Source organism: Stylophora pistillata, chromosome 1 (genome assembly GCF_964205215.1).
Source record: "Stylophora pistillata chromosome 1, jaStyPist1.2, whole genome shotgun sequence".
Classification (NCBI taxonomy): domain Eukaryota; kingdom Metazoa; phylum Cnidaria; class Anthozoa; order Scleractinia; family Pocilloporidae; genus Stylophora; species Stylophora pistillata.
Window position 1 is genome coordinate 23,067,369 of NC_142519.1, and position 23,082 is coordinate 23,090,450.

The 23,082-nt window shown below is 37.7% G+C and overlaps 3 protein-coding genes across 7 annotated transcripts; 2 read left to right on the top strand and 1 right to left on the bottom strand.

The window, feature by feature from the left end:
* The first annotated feature begins 262 nt into the window (after window positions 1-262).
* On the top strand, window positions 263-6,631 carry LOC111326453 (5-hydroxytryptamine receptor 4). 2 transcript variants are annotated; one of them, XM_022930455.2, is made up of 3 exons: window positions 263-375; window positions 3,440-3,693; window positions 4,734-6,631. In XM_022930455.2, exons 2-3 carry the CDS (start codon window positions 3,471-3,473, stop codon window positions 5,519-5,521), a joined length of 1,011 nt encoding a protein of 336 aa, XP_022786190.1. In that variant the 5' UTR covers window positions 263-375; window positions 3,440-3,470; the 3' UTR covers window positions 5,522-6,631. The 2 variants fall into 2 exon arrangements, with proteins under 2 accessions (XP_022786190.1, XP_022786191.1); XM_022930456.2 differs by lacking the exon at window positions 263-375 and adding an exon at window positions 2,200-2,335.
* Window positions 6,632-7,617: 986 nt separating this feature from the next.
* LOC111326452 (uncharacterized) lies at window positions 7,618-12,478 on the bottom strand. Its single transcript, XM_022930453.2, has 8 exons — window positions 12,233-12,478; window positions 11,934-12,099; window positions 10,979-11,142; window positions 10,728-10,784; window positions 10,406-10,516; window positions 9,832-9,961; window positions 9,280-9,388; window positions 7,618-9,121 (listed from the first exon to the last, which is right to left on the bottom strand). The coding sequence occupies exons 1-8, from the start codon at window positions 12,367-12,369 to the stop codon at window positions 8,973-8,975; spliced, it is 1,023 nt and encodes a 340-aa protein (XP_022786188.2). The 5' UTR covers window positions 12,370-12,478; the 3' UTR covers window positions 7,618-8,972.
* LOC111326405 (protein NipSnap homolog) lies at window positions 12,476-22,258 on the top strand. Of its 4 annotated transcripts, XR_015995440.1 has the most exons (9): window positions 12,476-12,779; window positions 15,568-15,690; window positions 16,509-16,609; window positions 16,825-16,885; window positions 18,199-18,342; window positions 18,495-18,581; window positions 20,143-20,246; window positions 20,483-20,566; window positions 21,244-22,258. XR_015995440.1 is itself a non-coding variant. In XM_088745292.1 (8 exons), the coding sequence occupies exons 1-7, from the start codon at window positions 12,593-12,595 to the stop codon at window positions 20,557-20,559; spliced, it is 780 nt and encodes a 259-aa protein (XP_088601418.1). In that variant the 5' UTR covers window positions 12,476-12,592; the 3' UTR covers window positions 20,560-20,566; window positions 21,244-22,258. The 4 variants fall into 4 exon arrangements, 3 of the variants coding, with proteins under 3 accessions (XP_088601418.1, XP_088601400.1, XP_088601410.1); XM_088745292.1 differs by lacking the exon at window positions 20,143-20,246; XM_088745274.1 differs by lacking the exons at window positions 20,143-20,246; window positions 20,483-20,566 and adding an exon at window positions 20,335-20,418 and having other exon boundaries at window positions 12,477-12,779.
* Window positions 22,259-23,082: the final 824 nt, after the last annotated feature.

Here is a 23,082-nt window from a genome sequence, read left to right on the forward strand (position 1 = left end):
GATACCTCGACTACAAAACTCTCCCCGAATAAAAATATTAACGAAAGTTTTCTTCATAACTCCGACAAATTTCCTTGCAAATCCGGCTTAATTAGTGACGAACAGCATTACATTGTTATATTTATCTTTACTTGAGTTTGACACGTGTTTATAGAATTTTCAGAAGCTATCTATAGTTTTGTAAGCCCAAAATTTTCATTAAGTCAATTGAAAAGAAAACTTATTTGTTCGCACCTCGGGCAGGTGTTTGAAATGTTGTTAGAAATAATCCAAGTGAGCTCTTGCCGCATAACGATCAAGTGTTGGCCGTGGGAGTTTCTCCGGCATAACCGCCTTTCGGTTCAAAGCAAAAGGTTTTATTTTTAGGAAAGAGAGGTGAGCTTTGATTTTTTCGTCTTTTCACGTCGTTTAGTTATTAAGAGTTCTGATTAAGCATAGCCGAATTCAGTCGATTTATTTAAGAACAAGTGCAAAACCAGGAACATGGTTGGGCATGCATGCAGCGATAGCCAAACCGTATCAAGTGCGAGCAGTATTGCCCACGCTGAAACGACAGTCAAGCAAACGATTAACTTCAAAACGCTTAAGTCTTGAAATTGTAAAGAGAAATTATAGTTTGACACAGCTCACTGCCATTTCATTCTCTTGAACTAGTCTGAAAACATTTAAGATCTTCCATACACATCCCTGGCTTCAACTGTATCAATTCGGCTATCAGTATGTTTCCATGCGAGATAGATTCAAAATACCACGGGATTTTTCTGCGACTGTACTATTTGAAGAAATACATTTTTGTAAGTAATGAAAATGAAAAAAGAGAAAGAACCTGAGCAAATAATCCAATTTCAGAAAACAAATTCAAATAGTCGTAGTGTGTGCTATTTATTATTTAAGCCAAGTTTGATGAGGCCTGCGATGTTATCACGAGAAGATAGCCTTGCGTTGATGCCAAAGGTTCAGCGGATGAAAGTTTAAGCAAAGAGTTTGAGACTTCCAAGCCGGATCAATGGATTTCAGGCAACATGAGTGTTGCAATCTCGAAGAATGACGGTTTTATTTTTCGATAAAGGAGACAGGTGCTCATTTCGATCTCTCATTTTCACGTCCGTGAGTCTGATTTGATCAGCGTGACCATCAAACCGGGCTCAGCGGTATTGAAAAAGCTCTTTCATAAGAAAAAGAAGAGGCTTTAAAAGCTAAATGCTTTCTAAGCGCCATACGTGCCAACTGCCACTTGTCAATAGTCTATTCCCACTCGTATGTAATCCGAAATGCATCACACTGCGAAACAATCCCCAAAAATAGATAGTGTATGTTTGAGTGTAAAGAGAAAACCTTTCTTCTAGTGGATCCTTTTCATTTCAAATTTACTATCATCTCCCCTTTGTTACACAATCGATGTGTTGACTTAAACGGTTTACTGATAAGAAAAAAAAAGTCTGAACTTTTATTGCAAATTGGCTCTCGGCCTCTAAGGTGGATCAGTACATTTTTAACATGTTTTAAACTAAATGCTAAACACTTTCTGAGAACCTTATAAGCTGACAACCTGCCGCTTGTATTTCTAAGCAGATCGTATAGCGAATTCAAAATATTTCACACGAAGTATAACAACACTTCATTTAAAATTTATTGTCCAAGTTCCTGTTTTTTTTAAGTACAAAGAAATAGACGTCGAACCCTCTGGGCCTGTAGTCTCTCTAGGGTTTCCTCCATGCAATAATTGCTATCGGCGACCGCTATCACGATTACAGTGTCAGTATGAATTCTGATAGGAAACCATTTGGTTACCACAAGATTAAAAAAGATCGAAAAAGGCAAATCTTTAAGGCATGAAGATTACTCAGTCTTCATGAAGTGACGTCAATTAATTCATTACCATTCTACAGGAAAGACATCTTAATAACCCTTTAACACACATGCAAGATCTGATTGTTAATTCTCCACTCTAGCTGCTACAAATTTCCTTTTAAATTAGTTACGAGGATTTGGTATTTAGCATGGATAACACTGAAGTTCTACCTGATAAGCCTAAGATCTCTTCTAATTAACCTGTTTGTTAGATAATGTATGGATATTATAGGGAGAAGTTTCATGTTAATCACTTCTGGGAGCTACAGGATGAAATTTCCCTGACACATATCTTGTTTAATTCAATAGAGCGTGCATTTGTTGTAGTTTCAGTTTCACATCACCAAAGTTGGTAATTTGCATAATTATATCTATCGGTGAGATTTACTGCGCAATAACTGACTTAGCGAGAATAAGAAGTGGGCTGAAGAGGAGTTAAGCTGACCCTTCGGAATAATCATCATCCTTATCTGTGCTTTTTCGGGTAAGCAGTTCAGTTTTCATCTTCGGCACTAAGGGTATTTACTGACATCGCAAGACAGTCCAGTTGGCGCCTTTGTCAAGTCTGGACTGTCTTTGTTTCACTTATCTTGATCACCCAGTTTCTTTAATTTCGCAAGGGATAAAACATGGACAAACATCGAACCTTCTAGAAGTTTATTAGCTTGTGTTTAGTTGTCAGTCCCGCTAAATTATTTTTTGTCCATTTTACTAATTAACCGATAAACCTTCGTCTCGGGCCGATATTTGTTTTTCATTTCCTCATATTGAATTTTGGATTGATGACATATAATTTTTCTTTGAACACATTTGATGATCTCAAGTGGAAGGATGTTTGTCATTTTAATTTCCAAAAAGACAAAGCGTAGATCGCGTGGTAATCAACGTTCACTGTGACCATCGTGCTATTCTTTATCGGTATCAACCATAAGAGAAAATTAAGAAAAATCAGCCATCGCTGGTCTGAGAAACTTATCCAACCTGTTTGCACTTTAGTTATGCGCGTGCTATCGTCAAAAAAAAACCACAAGCAGACGCCATTTCAATGTCAAAAGTACAGCTTACGACTAACTTACAGCGATTCGAAAAGACAGTTTTTCCTCTCAGTGTAATCTGAAATAGCTGTAATAAACAATTAACAGAAGAACAATAGCTATATACATTGCGATTTTTTGACAGTTTCAGAGTAGCGAAACGTTTAAATGGCATATTGCATATTAAAGACCCCTTCAAAAAAAGATGTCGTTTGTCGGTTTTAATCATTCTTAGTAAAGAAAAAATCTTTTTATTATTCTTTTTGAGGGGATTGAGACTGATTTTACAATTTATTCCATATTCCATATCAAAATTTCAAGCAGCTGAGAAAAACATAATCCAAAAATACGGAACTTAAACATTGAACGCAAATAAATTTCTTCCAGTAACTGACTCGTATTTTCGTGTAAGGAATAGCAATGAAAATTGACCACAGCACATTACTGCTTTTCGTTAAACAGTGAATGCATTCTTCAAGAGGACTGAATAATTGTCATGATTCTCATCAAAGATCTAAACAATCTAAACAGAACTTAACGAACATTTCCTTAAGGTTCATCACAAGTGCAGCTGAGAGAAACATTATGGACGGTAACACTACCTATCTTCCAACAGCATCACTCACTTCAACAGTGTCGCCTCCAAAGAGTCAAGACACTACTCTGAACGTGACGTTCTGGGTGATCGCTGCTCTTTCCTTCACCTCCAATTTGTTATTTTGCATTGTACTCCTAAGAAAACGGTCGATGCTACGGAAGGCCCATAACATTCTACTATTCAGTTTAGCTGTGGTGGACTTGCTAACTGGTGAGTTTCACAAGCCGGTTCTGTATGTTAATAAAGTTGCACTATCTTAATCCAGCTTATTCACATTGAAACTACATCGGCTACCGATCCTTGTCCAAGGGAATTGGTAGTCAAAGGATTTCAATGAAGGAGTAGATTCTCTTCCTCAGAGTGCTAGAATTTTCGTAAGAACCCGATCACTTCCGAAGACGTCCGAATATTCTGGAAGACGCTCTGAATATTCTCGACGATGCTCTGAATATCTAGGAGAGCACCCCGATTATTTTGGATGGTGTCCTTTAGGGTTGGCACAGGCATGTATTCAATTCACAGCTGAAGGTTTCGGCGAATTTCCGATCAATGGAATGGACCTTTTCTTCTCCCATAATAATTTGAGTTTTATTGCACGCCATACGTTTCAAAATCCTGTTAGTTCAGGCTGGGATAGCACGAATTTTTCTGCTGGGCTTGAGGAACTGGTAGCTTGGTATCAGTTGGCGTGAGATCAGATTGTTCAATTAGCAGAGTTGAGAATCACATCGGTTCCTAGGCATAACGGTTTGTAGGTTAACCAGACACTTAACTTTTTTTTGATGGAAAACAAGAAATTCAAGCAAACCTAATAATTGCAAGTTGTACAAAGCTGGTTAAGTGGCTGGGAATGTGATTTTCTGTCTGCTAATTGAAGGTTTCCGCTTAAATGAAAACTGCACCCAGTTTTCAGAATTCCCTGCTTCCTGGGAAATTACAGAGAAAGTCATGATCAGAAAAAAAGGTTCAAATCGATATTTGCAACAATGCTTCCTTAAATCTAGTTGTGTAATCATTCGGGTAAAGGTAGTCATCAGGAAAGTGGTATTTCCGGTTCCTGCTTAAGTTTGTGTGATTCGAGCGGAGATCATCAAGAAATATATTTTTAAGTCAACAAGAGTACTTTTCAGGGCTTCTCTCATCTGAATGACCATTTACATGATTTAATCGAACTCCTCTTTTGCAACTAATCCCTAACCTGCTCTTCTGATTTTCTATTTCACTCTAATTTCAATTCTTAAACCGTTCAGGAGTGTTCCTCGTGGCTACTCCCGGATATGCCATCTCCAAGTCTGACTATCCAGTCCCTCTCGGATTACGTGGTGAGATTTTTTGTCGCCTGCTCGCCAACAGATATCTGCTGTTCGCTATGGGAAAAGTTTCCATCCTTCTTGTGGCCTACCTGGCGGTTGAACGATGGTACTGCGTGCTCAGGCCAATCAGATACAAGAATCAGTTTAACAGAAAACGTATCATCATTTCTGTTTTCATTATGTTTATTGTCACGTGTCTTCTTTCCATGAATAAGTTTTTCGAAACATGTCTCGTAGGTAATAAGTGTGTTTCGAAGAAAGCCCCGTACGGCAAGAACGGCACTCGAGCCTTCATCATTACTTACAGTTTGGTGGCATTTTACATTCCCTGTTTGTTGACATGGTTCACATTTGCCCATATTATGGTAAATCTCCCATCATCCCCTGGGGAAAGCGTTGAGAATGTTAACAAACGAAGGCGACAGAAATTGCTTCTGCGCATGTGCGCCTTTACAGCGGCTGCTTTGACAATCTGTGTTTTCCCCTCACAAACCATTTACGTTCTCAGTCCTTTCGGGATCACTAAAATTGGTAGTCCCGTTCATAAAGGGTTTAATGTTCTTGTGTTTATCAATTCTTGCGTGAATCCGTTCATCTATTGTTTTACCAACAAAGAATACAGGAAGGAGTTTAAAAAGCTCTTGGGGTGTAACAAAGGTCATGAGGTATCTCCAGAGACCGAGATGGGGACAAATCAAACTCAAGCAACAACGGCAATGAAATGATGACAAACTTGGTGAAATCAAACAGAAACATAAAACGGGTAAAAATAGCTAGGCGAAAATAGCTAGGCGAAAATAGCTAGGCGACGTAAAAATAGCAACTTCGACGTAAAACAAGAAAGCATTTTTATTGAAGAAAAAAAATTGCCTTTGGTGGGCTGATGAGCAGGGGAGATGATTGAAAAAAATGTTGAATGTTTCCATGACAACTGCATTCCGTTTTCAGTCATCCCCACTGGCTTGGAGCCGTCTGAAACAGGCTAGAGACATTATTTTACAATAAAATTTGGTGAGGCAAAGTGTAATCATTCAAATTCGCCACACGAAAATCTCTTTGTTCTTGCATCACTTTTCCTGATCAATTTTTCACCAAAGTGCAAAAAGATACGAGCCCGGTGTTCTCAATAACAACTGCTGGCGTCTATTTATGATCTTAGAAGCACGTTGTCTCGCCTTTGTATAGAAACATTTAAAACCGCGATATTTTTTACACGTAATTCAGTTTTCTATGTATATATTAGAACTAGAATCCGTGCACCTAAATACATAACTTGTAAAGATGTAGCACATGGCCACATCGACAACGTTGCACATGCCCAGCGGTATGCTACCTTTTCAAGAAAAGGCCAGTTACTTGTGCTTGTCTCAAAAGTTGGTTATGACTTCATGTAAAATTCCTTATTGTGCATGCACTCGTTGTAATATGGTGGAATAAACCTCAATACTGCAACAAGAAATTTAAGGTCAGTAATGAAATTGTATGCGATGCTTCCGTTAAATCTGAGAGATCGCCGGATTCACAGATTTATTTTAGGACAATTAGAGATTCAGTTATTTATCAATTGCGTAGAAAAGTGTAAATATGGAGATAAAAACAAGAAAACGAAAAGTAAATTCAGCACCAATACTCAGACTAAGAGACATTCCTTGCAATAGGAAAAAAACAATACACCGAGGTATTACATGGTAAAAACAAGGTTTAAGTTTACGCTGAGAACGTTCACTTGTATCCCTTTGATGTTCCACTGAGTAGTAATCTTAAAATTTTTGAATCTGGTGTAATCATTTAATGTAACAGCGGTTATTGAAAAAAAGTAATAAACTTAACTATGTGTAGTATATATTTCAAGGGTGGCGGGTATTGAGTCTTAGATTAACTACTATGTTGCACCAGCACAGTGTCCATCGAGTTTTTGGAGAATGTATCCATAGCCTGGAAACAGACCGTCCTTCTCTGTCTCCTCAAAGATTTATTTACACAAATCGTTGGAACACTCAAGATCGCTTGTTTACTCTCGGTAGGCGATCGTTTTGTTCGGATACCGATTTGCCTGGCATCATTGTTTCAGCGAGATTACTGCTCTCAAACGGTTCTCAGTTCAAGAGGTGAAAAAAGAGAATTTGCTGTAAGTAGAGTTTCCCTCGTCAGTGCGACGCAACATACCAGGGGAGAGGGGGTAGGGGGAAAAGTGTTGCCTGGCAATAATGGGGAAAGTAGCTGCAGAACGTGTTATGCTCAGCGAAAGGCACCAAGGACTCTCGACATGTCCTTTCTCAGTCTTCTTTCATCTATTCTCTCTGACGGAATTCTATTTACATTAATTTCTCTTCGACTACTCTAACTCTGATTGACTGATCCACTTTATTCTGGTCGACTCCCTCTCTTTAAATCAGATCAACCGACTTCGAACTCAATAGTACACGCTTTTATATTCACTATCGATTGTCTTGAATGGGTATGCTGGCCAAGTGACCTCGGAAGTTCAAACGTTTGTTGTCAGAGCAATATCCAAACACTTTCACTAGAATCTCACGAATACTACACATCAACCCACTTAATGCTTCCGATCAAACAATGAAGTTCTTACCACCAAAGTCAAAACAAGAAATTAGTGTGAGTCCAAGGAAAGTTTAGTAGACAAACTAGGCACGTACACCGAAGGAACTCAGGCGAAACAGTCACAATCAGGTAACTCATCGCGATAGCTCGACCCAAGTAACTTCAGACTTTGAATTCAAATCTTAACTAAAGGTTAGATATATGAAGTTCAACAATGCACCATCTCACTCAATATGTCGATGAGAAATGTGTTTTCAAGTTGTGTAGTAATTCATTTTTGTTGTAAAATTCATTTTTGTTGTAAAATTCTTTCATTACACTTTATCAAGTCCAAGATAATTAAAATCATTACTATGCTACCTTCGAGAATTGAGAGCACTTCACGTTACTTTTCAGTTTTTACTCTATGGCTGGTTCATACTGATACGCTGTGATCTATTTCACTTCAGTAATGATGTACCAGGTTCGTATCCCGTAACATTTAAAAGCACATTTATCGGAACTTAAAAGCTAACGCAATGATGTAAACAGATCTGGAGCCCGTTACTTGAAAGTCCCAATAGTTACTGGTCCCGATAGTTGTCTCCTGTTTGCCGCATTTACATTCAAGAATGGGATATAGATAGTCTTGAAACTTAAGATATAATACCATAAGCTAGGATATGCACGACTTTAACATCACGTTTAGATTTCAAAATACGGCTCAGGCTCTGTGACTTTCGAGAAACGGGCCCAAGCTAAAGAAGGAAAGATTTCCTTCGCACACCGTTAACAGTTTCATCTCCGTGTAGGATGCAGAAGTCAAATCAAGCCATTTGGTCTACTTGTGTATTGGTCAGCAACAGAACGACATAAGATAGCCAGTTTATTGAACTGACGGCAGATATCTTCATGCGTCTTTCCTCTCGCCCATACTTAAACGCCCGGACACACTAATGAAATAGTAGAATGTTTTAAAGTGCGCGTTTTTTTTTTTTAAACGTTCCATTACTTGTGCGGACAAGTGAATACAGCCGCTTTTATCTGCATTCCGGGCGTTTTAGGAAGGAAGATGGGTGAAAATGCATAAAGTCGTTATCGAACGGAAACCCAGTAGCGTGGACAGGTGAGAGAAAAACGAAAGCACCAGTCTGCGCGTAAATATCTTACGTCGTTTTGGTCTGGGATTGAGAGGGATTCTTTTAAAACGAATAAGTGTCGTCGGAGCCTAGGTTATATGTTTTCTATTGGAAATGTAGGACTGTAGTCTTACTTCGTTATAAGATAAACCACTCAATGACTGAGATCCGCTGATATTCCTTTCTCTGGCCCATCAACCTATCTTTACACCTGACTTAGCTGAGCTTCTGTTGTCTCATTAGAATAGTACTTCCGAGTCGAATTGTTAGTCGAAGTAGGATTAGCGCTTATCAACAACATACCTGCCTAAACATTTTGAATTCGCTTAGTCCACCAATAGTGTCAATTGGGTTTCGAACAAACCAGTCTAAGGTATTCTATCAGTAAGTTGATCGTGTAGTTACTAAATGTCTCCATTCGTGACCATTCTCGAGGAATTGAATTTAGTTATTTTGGGACAATTTGGTTTGTCATTTAGAATTGCATAAAATTTTGTCAAAGGCAGTCTCCCAAGAAGTCCACAACTTCAGAGAGTTCTCTTTTTTTAGCTTCGTGATGTGCCCATCTTTCCTCTGCAAGTTTTGGTGTTACTTTCCAACGATCGTGATAAATAACTTGTTTACATGCTGGACATTTCTTTCCACCTGAAAAAAAAAAAAAAAAAAAAAAAAACAATCATGAAAAACAAACGAATATATAAAGACAATAAAGTGAACTTGAAAAGATATTGAGTTTGTTGGCTGTCAAATAAAGACTTAAGGTCTCTTAAGAGTTTTTTAATATCAGGCCAATGGCATCCTACCTTGAAAAGGAGGTGTTTTCATGTATTTGTCCAGACATCCATAATGAAATAGATGACTGCAGTAAACACGCTCAACATATTGATGATCTGTGGGTTCTGTAACAGCTTCCTGTGGAGAGTAAGAATGCTTTGCACAAGAATGTAGACTTTTGGGTGAAAATGATTATTTAAAAATAACTCTGACTTTTGAAATACATGTACGTGGCATTTCTCCTGGAAAACAATACAGTTCTTACTAATAGGATTGAGGTCTGTAAGTTTTAAACTGATTTTTTTTTAATGACCTCAACTCTTGGAAGGAGAACTGTTATGGAAAATTGTGCCAGTAAAGAGTCATTTGCATTCTTTGCGAATAAAGTTTGAATATGTAATACTCTTCAAGTAATCTAGTATTGTCAGCCCTAAATAAGTGATTCATACTGTAGACTGGCTACCAAAAAAAATTATTCATCTTCAGGGTGCTTCTCCAGGTACACAGGGCACGCGAATATGCATGTGAGTGGTAAAGTTATGAGTTTGTGGGGTGCAGTCATTTTCCTATGTTGAGATTACCTTTGGTTCTTCAGGCAGAGCTCTTTTTTGACAAATTGGACATCTTTGCTGTGGACATGGTCTTGCACACTGATCAACTAGGAAATCACACACTAGCCTTAAGGATGGCTTTGGTTCAAATGGTGGATCTCTGGAAATAAAATAATATATAATATAATAATATTTCACTTTTCATTCTCAAACATTTCTTAGATTACAGAAGCCATTCCTATTGATAAATAGGTTTGACTGACAAAAAAATATTCCAAAAATGCTAATATCTTTCTTGAAAATATCAGTAGCATTAGGAAGAGAAGGTTTGTACCCAAGTGAAGTTCAGAAAGTTCTGTGAAGAAATGGCACCCTTTAGGATTAAAAACTTCATCACTTATCTTTCAGCTCAAACCAAAGAGATTAACAGGTAACTTCCCTCTATAAAATCAATACATTATCCAGCAAACAGGTAATAAGAATACTTAAACTTCTCAGGCAGAGTTGTCATCTTGATTTGACACCAAATTCTTGTTAACCAACAATGGAGAAGAATTAAGAATCAGATCTTTGCAGTAAGAGGGTTAAACCAGGCTGAACATACTTGGGTCTACGTCGCAAAGGTGCCTCAACACATGTTCTTGCCATGTCGACAGCTTGACCAATAAATACTCTTACTAAGTTCTCAGGAAAGTTTGAATCTTTGAGCTCTATCCTGAAAAAAAAAACATGAGGAAATACCGGTAGTTTTAATGAGCAGAGTGGCTGCATGTTTACCCTATAATCTCTCAAAAGTTATTGTCTTTTCTGGAGCCCACTCTGACAATAATTCACCTCTCTTCCTAGTGGCAAATGATAGACAAGACTCATGCCTAAAACAATACTTCAGCAAGTGGCTCTTATTCAAACTGAAACATTCCACATACTTTACAGCAGCAGAATGATAGTCATCAGGAACAGTTATCTTCACATCCAAGTGATATCTAGAATAAAATAATTTCAGAAAAACACTTTTGTTGAATATTGGCATTTATTATTGATGATGTTACAATCCAACTACACAGTACAAATTTTCCACAACATTTGGAAAGTTGGTTCATTTGCACTTAAAAAAAACTTGCTTAACTGGTTGGCTATGCTTGGGTTTAAACTGTATCGAAAGAGAAACATTACTTACTTGTCTTGATTTATACGTATATTAAGTACTCCAGCTTTCTGTTTTATTTTCAGTTCATCAGTGTCTGTTAGTAACTTTGACTTGACATACTGCAGTTCATCAGAGCATGCAATCAAAGGATTCTCATCAAGAAATCTCCTCACAAATATAAGCATAGGGATAACCTAAAAGAAATTTGCTCTCATGTCAATAATATCTAATAATAATAATAATAATTTAATATTTATATTGCACAAATTAACATGTGGATATGATCAAATGTGCATCACAACACTTTTCAGGGGACTTTGGCCGGACTGCATCAGCAGTTTACAAACAATCAAAGGAAACTTATTTGAAGATGCCCCCTCCCCCCCCAATTCCCAGTAAACAGGACAGACCACATCACAGTAATCTCGTGAGTGGGTTCTTTAACATCCCCTGCCTAACCAAATTAACTAATTACTAGATGCTGGAGACGGGACCTATGGTTTATTCGTCCTTATCCCGAGAATATCTACAGCCAAATTAAGACATGTATAAGTTTTTACTAAGCCTATCCTGTCTGATAGGCTCCCTTTTCTAATAGGTGTCCTCCCCTGTGCAACTCAAAGCCATTTAAAACACATTGTTATAACCTATAAGCTGTTATCTTCTTTCTAATTGTTGTGTTTCTCTTACGCTGTAAATTTACCAATTTCAGGATTTCTGACACATCTGTTTTTGAAATAGTAACATATTTTTTCACTTTGCACATTTTGAGGTTTGTTCTGAATCATTAGAACAAATTTTATTTTTTCTCTGATATTAAGTACATCTTAATGAATATTCATCCCCAAAAAATAGAAATAAAATTTAAAACAACGGTTTAAGTACTACATATAGGTAATACAAGAGGGAGCCCTGAAATCAAGATTCCAAATACCTGTGCGATAATCTTTACAACTTAAAACAGGCTGGACAGAACATCACTTACCTGAGGCTTGCCCAGAAATTTCTTGGCCTCCTGATCACAAAGCTCCATCATTTTGGACAACAGCCTTGGGGGTAAAGTTTTGCTTTTCAGTTCCACAAGAATGCCACTGTTGGGATATTTCTCAGGAAATTGCAGAAGGACGATGACATTCTTGAATTTCGTTCTCCTAATGGACAGACAAGTTAGAGCTCACGTCAACTGGGTATAAGGTACTTTCCCCGAACTGAACCCTGACTACCCTAGAAACCGCCATCATTCATACTCAATTAATTTATTGAGACCGTAAAGAAGCAACTTACGTGATTCGTACATTGACAGCCACCAGATGACATGAAATAATCTCAGATCCCACCACTTTTTCGGCCAGCGTTTTCTTAACAATCTCTAGTTCATTTTCAATGGCTTTTTGCGTTTCAGGATCGGAAACCAAAGCCATTTTCTGAACAAAATACTTCGAAACGCCGGCAATAAAAGTGTTGGTAAACTTCCTATTTTCTATAATTCGTTCCCAATCCTTTTCATTGAAACCCGTGAGCCCGCGTCCTCGTAAATATCACCGCTGACATTGGCTGGGGGCACGGAAAAATTCACTTCTTGTTGGTTGGCTGATTATTAATATTGTGTGCTTTTTTAAACTCAAGTAGAGCTCTGGAAGTTGTATGGCTGCGATTATTGGATCAGGCTTGCGTGGTTTGCGTGGCTTACGCCAAACTGTAGGTCGTCAGGTCGCCCTTGGTACATGGCTTCACGGTCAAATGCTGTCCACCTCACCCATCTTTGGTCAGGCTACAGGATCACCGAAGATTTACGAGATGCGCACATACTATGTCAAACCAAAAGCTTTTGGTAAGATGAGAAGTAGTCAGTCATGTTCTCATTAACAATATAGAAGCGTTGGAATTAGTGGACAAGTTTCGCTCTTTCCCCTTCAGACCTTCGTGAAGCCGGGTAGCACTTGCACGAGGGTTTTCTTCTGATTCTGGCAACTCTGATAAGACACTGGTACATTGCCATCTACATCAAATTCCTTTCTAATCTGACACAAAGAGTGTAAAGATTCTATTATGCTAGGTGGAATCAACCTACAGGTAATCATATGAGATCGTGAAAGAGGGAAGGTTACTCCTTATGGGCGTGTGCAACCCGATTCTCCCAATTCAGACCCATTATTAGACTGAAAAAATGTCATTTTCCACAATTGGTCATCTTCCAAACTTATATTCTATTTATGACAAATGAGCTTGTGAAGAACGCTGAAACAAATACTTTGTCAGCAAGAGAAGAGACACTGCACGGCCTGGTACCAGGCCGATGCATCAAAGCTATACTGGCAGTCAGATGGAAAGATTGTGCAGATAACCAAGTGGCAGTCATGGTGTGTTATACCACTTCAGAACCAACAATAATGTAAACCCTAATTAGTGTACTTTACCTTGCTCACATTAGCAATTTCAGATTAAAGTGCACCTACACCCAAAAAATTTTTTTCGCTTAACGAAGTAAGCTTATTTTTTTGAGTATTTCTGCGCAAAAATTTTTTTATTTGCTCAAATCTTCAATTTTCTATGCCCAGTCAAAATACGGAAAATCGGCCGCCATCTTGCCCCACGACCGAGTTTAAAGAGGAATGGCTCTAGTGGGTAATGTGACGTCAAATCGAGAACACGAAAGTCTGCTTTTCACACATTTTCACTTGTTTGGGAAGGTTGTAGTCGATAATTGTCCGAAAATATGCCGACTAAGTGTGTTGTAGAAGGATGTAGCAACGTGCGAAATTTGCAAGAGGGTATCGCGCTCCATACAATCTTCATACAACACACCTAGTCGGCATATTTCGGACGATATCGACGACAATCTTCCCAAACAAGTGAAAATGTGTGAGATGCAGACTTTCGTGTTCTCGATTTGACGTCACATTACCCGCTAGAGCCATTCTTCTTTAAACTCGGTCGTGGGGCAAGATGGCGGCCGATTTTCCGTATTTTGACTGGGCATAGAAAATTGAAGATTTGAGCAAATAAAAAAATTTTTGCGCAGAAATACTCAAAAAAATAAGCTTATTTCGTTAAGCGAAAAAAAGTTTTTGAGTGTAGGTGCACTTTAATTAACCCATTAATGGCCGCAGCTTTTGTGGAAAACTGTGTTTTGGAGCTAGTCGAGCAGATTTCGGGCCACTGTTGTGGTCTTAAAGGCTCAAACTTACCAAAAACCCCTTGACAGCTCGTACACTTGACGGCCTTTCAATCCAAATGCAAAATGGTGGCCTGAAAATCTCAAGCACGCGCAGAAAGCAAAATTTCGAGATAGTTTTTGGGTTGAAAAGTAATGCCCCACTTACGACTTTTACTTTTCTCTCTTTCTCCTGCCCTTTGTTTCCCCTCTCCTTGCTTGAAGTTTCTCCTCACTTGCTGGAAATTTAGTAGGCTTCATTTTGGTGTAGAGATTTTTTAGGAAACTACTCTATTTTCAAAGCACATGCTCAGAAAGGTAGGTGGGTAATGGAACAAGATTTTCGTGCAGATTTTCAGGTCAAAGTTACATGGTGTTTTGGCTATTTCTCCAATCTCCTTCACTCAATTGTGCTCATTCTGGTATAATTTGTAAGATATTTTCAACCTGTTCAAGTATGTGCTCAAAGTCGTGCTCCAGGGTTAAAAGTGATGACGTCACAAGGCGTAGAAAGGGTGTGGGTCCCCATGGGCGCATACGGGCGCACTGGACGTCAATAGGTTAATGTCATATAGTGTTTAAGGATGGTTTTTGCCAAGTTCTCCCCAAATTAAATATATTTGCCAACCAGCTTTGCTGTTTGCGTACTGTTTAGTGGATACTAAATATAATCTTAGCATCCTCTCACACCAGCCGCATGAAAAATGCACTTGATTTGCATTTATAGTGAGGTCAAGAGGTTTTGAATTCACCTGAAAATTCAGCTTAATTGATGTCTTTGTTTACAAATCTCTTTGTGTCATTCATCAGGAGTCAAAGATGCATATTAGTCTTTATTACACGACTCGGGCAGTCAGAGGGCCAATAACTAAAATCAACCAATCAAAATGCTCCATTGCCGGTCCAATATTCTCTAAGTATTGGACCGGGCACTGTCCCAAATGATACCGCACTTGTTTCCCTTCGAACTTCAGTTGTATAATAAATCTCTTATTAACCAAGCTTGCTCAGGACCGCACTGGAAGAATATCAGCCCTCGGTCTTTTTTGTATGGACCGAGCACAGCGAGGTCCATACTGTCAAGACCTCGGGCCGATATTCTCCCAGTACAGTCCTCGCGCTTGGTTAATAAGATATATATACACTTTCTTGGTCTATACACCCTTCAGGGGGAACGCATGCTTTTAAAATGGACTCTGTATGTAAGGGAGTAACCCCCTTTCCTGCCTCAGCTTTTTGAGGCTTTGTTGCCAGGGGTATATCCAAAGTTTTTCTGTATTATCAGGCCAAGAGGTCACAACTCTTCCTCTTTCATTTACCATTTTTTTAGATAAGGGTTACCAAGGAGGGGCTGGTTTTTGAGATATGCCAAACACCAAAAGGATCTTTTTTTTGAATAAGTAACTTCACTTGCTATTAAGTTCAGCTTAAATATCATGTGACTTCTTTCCTCTTTTTGTTGCAGCTGAGTTCATGCAGTTAACAAATGATTACATACATCTAAAGGCTGATAGTAATTCAAAATTGAATGGCTACTGGACAAGTGATATTGGAGGGCTTAATGAGGTCACACACATTTGGGAATATGGTAAGTTTAGTTTGTCGCAAATCACATTGTCTCTAGTTATAGGGGTTGTAATAAAATAGAGTTTTCTATTTGGATCACTTCCAGAGGTCCCATCTCCTGCAGGGTTGGGGTAGGAGACATTAATTTCCCACACACGAGATTACTGTGTGATGGATGTCCTCCCCTGGGGTGGGATGGGTGGGTTAGGACAGCAGGTCCACATCAGCTATTACAGCTGCCAACTAATCAACCTGCTTAAACAAATAAATGAACTTCAACTTCAACTTTTTCCATGAATGTTTTCCCCATAATTCTTTCAGTTCTATGCAATGCTACTAATGATCCTTGAGGAACTTCCCAACAAATTACATACTACGTCTATTATGTAAACTGAATGTCTTGAAACTTTGCCAAAATTGAAAATCATTCTGATGGGGGACAACACCATCAAGAGGAAGGTATAGAAGACTACATGTATAGAGATCATTATGAGCTGTCCATCACTTACAAAAGACCGGGGTGTTTGAACTTCCAAATATTTTTGACACTCTACTCCCATGGCAGGGCCTTTCTGAGCAAGTGATAACATAATTTAATACTTTATAACCACTCATATTCCAAAAGACTGATGAAGGATGAGCAATTCAGAAGAAGTAATTATTTTCAAGAAAATCAATTTGTTCCATTCAGATTCTTCAACACATTGTTTTACAATTATGAAAATGCAAATACTAAAAATGGCAAGCAAGGTATCAAGTCTCTACTTATAAGTTAGTCTAATAATGTCTGGGTTTTCTTGATAAGGTATGATATTTAACTAACCAAATATTATTTCTTAGACAGCTATACACAAAAGATGGAGGCACAAAAATCTCTTTTGCAAGATGAAACCTGGGTCAATAACTACAGAAAGAAAATTCTTAAGATGTTGGTTAAGCAGGTACAACCTACATGATCTGAAACAATTTTGAGAGATTTTTCTTTTTTTTTCTACTCAATTAACTTTCTTTTCTTTGCTCGTTGAAAATATCTTTATTCTTCATAGGGTTGATAGATTTTTGAGTGAACTTCCCCTTTACAGAATATATACCTGAAAACAAATCTAAATGATGGTGTCTGAACAGTACATTAATTTTTTTTCCTTTTGTCTTTTAGGATAACCTGGTGATGAATCCTTGTCCCTGGTTTGATGTGAAGCCACCACTTTCAATAGGGGGTGAGTGATGTTTTACAACTGAAATAAGTTACTGTGGCAACCATAATGGATCATTTTATGTTGGAAGAAACACAGGAGAGAAAAGTGAAAATGGTGCAAAAAATAGTTGTTATCCCTTCAACTCCCAGGAGTGACCAAAACATAATTTCTCTCTACGTTATCTATTTTATGGCAGACAATGCCCGGCAGACAACCAATGAGAATGAGGAGAAATAACAATTAGGGGATTATTAAAGGCTGATAGTTTCTAAAGAAACTGTTTGGGGCTGCGTCGATGGGGGTAACGAAATATTTAGATATATCAACAAAGTTGAAATCATGGTAAATTTGCCACTTTAATGATTGCAAAAGCTGACGTTTCGAGCGTTAGCCCTTCGTCGGAGCAAATAGAGGAATTGTGAGTTGTGTGTGCTTTTAAAGGCAGAAAATGGAGCTACGTTATTGAAGGTAACTTGGCAACAAGAAAAACATGAATAAATTTTTCTTTTTCTAACACGAATAAGTTTTTCTTGTTGCCATGTTACCACCAATAACGTAGCTCCATTTTCTGCCTTTAAATGCACACACAACCCACAATTCCTCTATTCGCTCTGACGAAGGGCTAACGCTCAAAACATCAGCTTTTGCAATCGTTATGGTGGCTAATTTACCATTTCAACTTTGTTGATATATCCAAATTATAGGGGATTATTAGTTGACCCAATACCAAATTCTTCAAACTCACATGATAGTAATTATATGGCAGACAGTAAAGACAATTGCTAATGAGATCTTGGGAATGAAAGTGTTCAAAAGATAATTAAAATAGTAAAGATGACAAAATAAAGTGATCATCATGAATTGCCTTCAGTTGGAAGGTGGGCTCCTTCTTGAAAAATTATTGTTATTATAATTAGTATATTATCATTATTATTCAGGGTAATTATTTTGTAGAAAGTGTTTTTCTTATTTTTGAATTTTTAGTCCTCTCTTGGAAAGTGCAGGTGTACTATTGAAATAGTATTGACAATTCAAATGTCACACAATGGTTATATAACAAGGATGCTACATATAGCATTGTGTAATCACTAGACCTTAGTACTTATTGAAAACCATTAGTGTAGCAGTTGAAATTTCATGATCATCAACTGAATGTGACTTTACAGTACATGTATATAATTTTGTGATTGCTTATAATAAGTTAATTGAGTAGTATTTGTCTCTGAGTATCTGATAATAGAGCTGCAATAAACACTGACAACTTAGTATTGTTATGTTTACAGCAAGTGTCTGATTCAGGAACTAAATGAAATAAATTTTTACATTAATTTTAGGTGTTTACGAAATGCGCATGTATGATTTAATCCTCGGACAAAAAGAGCAGTGGGAACACAGGTTTATTCAAGGATTTTTTGAGAGATGCAAGCTCTCTGAACCAGTTGGTGTCTGGTTTACTGAATTTGGTCCCATAAACAGAGGTACTGTTAGTAATAATAATATTATTGTTCATAGACCTAGAACAACATAAAGCTTGAAACCATTTTAAATTAGTTTGGTACAGCAATCTTGAAGCTGATTTCAATTTTTTTTTTGGTCTCAACCTGTTTTGTTTTTTGTTTTGGTTGTTCAGTTGTCATGTTGTGGCCCTATCGAAGCCTAGATGATCGTTCTAAGATTCGTAAGGAAGCACAAGGACTTGAGGAATGGGTTGAAGCAAGTAAGGCCAACATGTTATCAAATAATTTTATTTTTATATGCCGATGGTGGGTGTTTTGCCAAAAATTTCATATGATCTTTAAGTCAAAGTTGCCACTACATGTGTACTACCCAATACCTAAACACCGTAACCCTTAAAACGGTAAGAGTGACTATCATCCAGGGCCCAGTTGCTCGAAGGCCGATTAGCGCAAATCCAGGGTTAAATTTTAATCCAGGTTTCTATATTTCTCTGTTCTAAAGCTGTTTTGGGATAATTTTCCCAATTCTTTTTAGAGCACCCAATCATCGAATTTTAGACAAATGGAATTAAACTGAACTGTCTTTTAAAGCTTTTAGATCTAAATCAAATTTTACACTAACCCTGGGTTATCTTAACCCACCTTTGAACAACCCAGCCCAGGGCTCAACACAAACAGTAGCCAACTAGCCAAAGACTAGCCACAGACTAGCCACAGACTAGTAGAAATTCAGTTTTTGCAAGTGGTTTTTCGATGTCCAATAGCCAGTTTGGCTAGTAAACAAACTGTTCAAAGTTGTTGTAAGATCTAAAATGTCACTAGCCACTTGGCAAGTACGTGTAAGTTAAAGGTTAGTGTCGAACCCTGGCATCTAATTTCTCCTTACAATATCACCCCCTGAATCACACGTGAAGGTCAGGAGAATAGAGGAAATGATCACCAACTAAAGAAGCTCTTGACTGTTAAAAAACAATTCTCCTAATGGGGAGCAGGGTTGGCGTAGTGGTGAGAATGCTCACCTTCCACCAATGTGTCCCAGGTTCGATTCCCGGACCAAGAGGTTTTTCTCCGGGTACTCCGGTTTTCCCCTCTCCTCAAAAACCATTTGAATTTATTAATTTAGAGTTTATTTAGATTTATACACAACCCCATGCACAAGCTGTTCAACTTTAAACATTATCGCGTCTAAATAAAGGTGTTATTGTTATTATTATTATTATTATTATTATTCCTTGTTAACACCTTTGGAAATGTGTGACAAACAGTATGAAGAATATGCATAATGGGCTTAGGGTGTAAAGGGTTAAGGAAATGAAAATTCCAAAAGAGCCTGTCCAATCAGAAACCAACCTTAATGAGGAACCTAGATGTCTTCCCCTAAAGCAAGAGTTAAAGAGATGATTCTTGAGAGCTGTTGAATCAATTTCCTTAATTTATTGATAAGGACATCTGAGTGAAGAAACTTATAATAATAATAATATAATAATAACTTGTATTTATAGAGCGCTCATATCTTAAACTCATGGCACTTTACAACACTGTACGAGGGACTTTACCAGACTGCTAAGCAGTTTACAATCAAATGAAAGCAAATATAACAGATGCCCCCTCCCCCCTAATTCCCAGTAACCAGGCCAGACCACATCACAGTAATCTCGTGAAGTAGGTTCTTTAATGTCCCCTGGCTAACCAAATTAACTAGTTAATAGCTGCAGGAGACAGGACCTCCATTTATTCGTCCCTATCCGAGAAGACCAGAATATCAACCATTTCTTGATCGATGTTATAGAAAGGTAGCATATTCTTCTCAATTATTTTAAGACCCCGAGTGTTGGTCCGGCCAGGGTTCGAACCCTCGACCTCCTGCACAACAGTCTGGCGCTTAACCAATTGAGCTAACTGGGAGGCGGTTATGAAGTATTGAGGTAATTTGTAGGTATGTTAGCTAAATAAAAGGAGGGCATCATCAGTGACATGAATAAATGAGCATTTCTTATTTTTCTTCTTTCTTAGTACGAGACTGCTCTTCCTTTTTAGCAAAAGGACATAACAAAGTTCTTGTACCTGCTGAGTTCTCTCCCTGGAAGTAACAGACAGGTGGATATTTTATTGTGGTTGGAATGTATTACTAAATAATGGTGCATTATGTTTCTCTTTTTAGTTCGTGACTGCCTTCCCTTTGAAAAAAAAGCATTTTCTAAGGTTCTTGTTCCAACACAATTTTCTCCATGGAAATAAATCAGAGGTATACCTGCCTTTTTGTCTTTATTGCAGTAGTGGGTTTGCAGTCTCTGGATCCACTTGCTGATTATATAAATTGTAGATTGAAGGAGATTCTAGGTCAAGGAGCATGATGTCAAAATGGAATTCTGTTCTTAATTTAAGAGCTCATGCAATCAGTGAGCTTTATTTCACACAGTGATCCTTGTGAGAGAATTATTGAAAGAAAAAAATTTCATAGCAGTTCAATCCTTGATGGTTACTCATACCAGTGGTGAGTTGGTGATAAAAGCTAACTGGTGCAACTCACCATTTGAGATCTGCTCGGTGGAGATATGTTCTGTTAGACCTTTCACTTATAAGATCTCATTAGTAATCCTTATTACCCTATGCCATACAATTGTTATGCTGTCAGTGTGGAGAATTTCGTGTTGGATCAACTAATAATCCCGTAACTGATATTTTCTTTTATCTCGTATCTTGTTTACTAAATATTATATTGATATTGTAAGGAGAAATTCTGTCCTGATCACTCATGGGAGTTAAAGGTTTAACAGTTTTATCTCTCTTACCTTATAGTTCTTGGAATGCTAATGAGCTTCTTTTTTTTTTTTTTTTTGAAAAAGTGTTGATCCTCGTAATGTGTGCAACAATAAAGCTTGTTGAATGAGTTAAAGCATCAGTCTGTTTTTTTTTTTCTAGGTTTAGCTTGAAGCTTAAATCTGGCAAAGATGGAAAGCAGCATGAATGAATGGCTCAGTAAAAAGAAATGCATTGCATAGTAACTATTTGATAGCATACAAACTCCCAGGAAAATAGAAGTCTTGACTAACCTGGAGATTTTTGAAAAAAGGAATAGTAGTTGTTCGAAGAGTATGATTGACAGTTCACTTTTTCAAGTGGAACTAAAGATGCTGATAAGCTAGGAATGAGTTATTTAACAACAGGGAAACCCTTACCTACCCAATTGTGTATATTATAACAAGAAATGTTAATCACTAGTCGGAGTTCCAAAGTTCCATAAAAAAAAGATCTTTTTTTGAATGATTATAAATATGTAAGTCTGATTCAGCAACATTTAATGAGCTTTCTTTATGAATAGTTTTCATATTTCTTCTAGGCAAATGGTGAAAAGAATTAGGTGAAAATCGCAACTGTTACTCTTTTCGTTTAGTGACCGTATGTTTAAAGGTAAAGTCAGGTCAAGTCAAGTCAATTTTTATTTAAACTCACACAGAATAATTAATACAAATTAGTGTTTTAAATATTAAAAAAAAAAGGAGGAAAGGAACAAGGGAAAGGGAAGTTTTGATGAAAGTGTGGGGTGGGGAGCTATAGACCAATGAGACAGAGGACTGTCAGAGTGAAGGTGATGATGATGATGATGATAATAAAACCACTAAGTAAGGACACAACAAGAAGAACGAAGAACAAAGCAGATACACTCCTCTCGGCGGTTTACGCCTAGCCTAAACGTCTCGTCTTTTGCGAAAAGATTCCTCTGCATGACGACTGTGAGGGAGAGGATTAACTTATGGCCACAAAGTTATTTTTTGTCCAGGGTTGGACTTGAACCAACATAGGTTATTCGCCCTTTTTGCTCCTAAAACAAAAATACGAAATGGTATTTGTCCAAAAGAAGTTTTATTGAAAATAGTAAAAGGAAAGAAATAATCACGAGCTGAAACAAACGCAATAAAACTACGAATCACACCAACTGCTACAACTAGTATAATTGCATACGATCTAAAATGAGGGAGGGTGGGTATATAGGGTAATTAAAATGGAATTTAAAATACTCAGTTGAGTACGGAAGCGACTCGGAAAGTGAATTCATGGAAAACGAAGCATGACAGAGAGTTGAGGGACTTTCCAGTAACTAGACTTCTACCACAAGGTCTGGACAGAAAATTAAAGCCTCAGCAAAATTTGATTTATGAATCTACTTCACTGCTCCTTGAAAATCTATTGAGAGTACTCTCGTACTATAGTAAAATGTGGAACAGCACCATCACCAAGTGGGAACATAACGCCCCTAGCTTCCACCTCGTCTACCCACCGTAATGAATCAAATCAGATTGAATCAATGATAACTGATTCGGAAGCCGCGGGTCTCGCCCATATCAATACGTCAACAATGTAGAAACCGCAAGTATGGATTTTATTTGAATGTGAATAAAGTCGACTTTGCAGTTTTGGTCATGTAATCAAGATAGGGGACAACAGCTCTTGTGGTCAATTTTAAGCAAAAGAACGGATGTAGTTTTTTCGAATCATTTAAACAGAGGTAAAAGGAAACTTATCATAGCTATGTGATTGTAATTGTCAAGTGAAGCGTGCTGCAAATTGACTAATCACCGTCGAGATTTATGTACATTTTAGCCTTGATCTGCTACGTGAATACGTTGGTTTTTGTAGACACTGTGAACTGATCGCGGAAGGGCACTGAGCTAATCGATTCTTATTATTGTTGCTATTTTGTTGAACTCCACTACAGCATATAGTTCATAAAGACTTCCAGACAGCTCGCACTGGAAAATA

Bases quoted from the DNA above. Each gene is read 5' to 3' on its own strand.
- LOC111326453 (XM_022930455.2), top strand. From the start codon at position 3,471: ATGGACGGTAACACTACCTATCTTCCAACAGCATCACTCACTTCAACA. The intron at 3,694-4,733 runs GTGAGTTTCACA...TAAACCGTTCAG, and splicing joins TGTGGTGGACTTGCTAACTG to GAGTGTTCCTCGTGGCTACT.
- LOC111326452 (XM_022930453.2), bottom strand. From the start codon at position 12,369: ATGGCTTTGGTTTCCGATCCTGAAACGCAAAAAGCCATTGAAAATGAA. The intron at 9,962-10,405 runs GTATGTTCAGCC...TTTTATTTCCAG, and splicing joins CCTTTGCGACGTAGACCCAA to AGATCCACCATTTGAACCAA. The intron at 9,122-9,279 runs GTAGGATGCCAT...TTTTTTTTTCAG, and splicing joins GAAAACACCTCCTTTTCAAG to GTGGAAAGAAATGTCCAGCA.
- LOC111326405 (XM_088745292.1), top strand. From the start codon at position 12,593: ATGGCTGCGATTATTGGATCAGGCTTGCGTGGTTTGCGTGGCTTACGC. The intron at 16,610-16,824 runs GTACAACCTACA...TTTGTCTTTTAG, and splicing joins TTAAGATGTTGGTTAAGCAG to GATAACCTGGTGATGAATCC. The intron at 16,886-18,198 runs GTGAGTGATGTT...CATTAATTTTAG, and splicing joins GCCACCACTTTCAATAGGGG to GTGTTTACGAAATGCGCATG.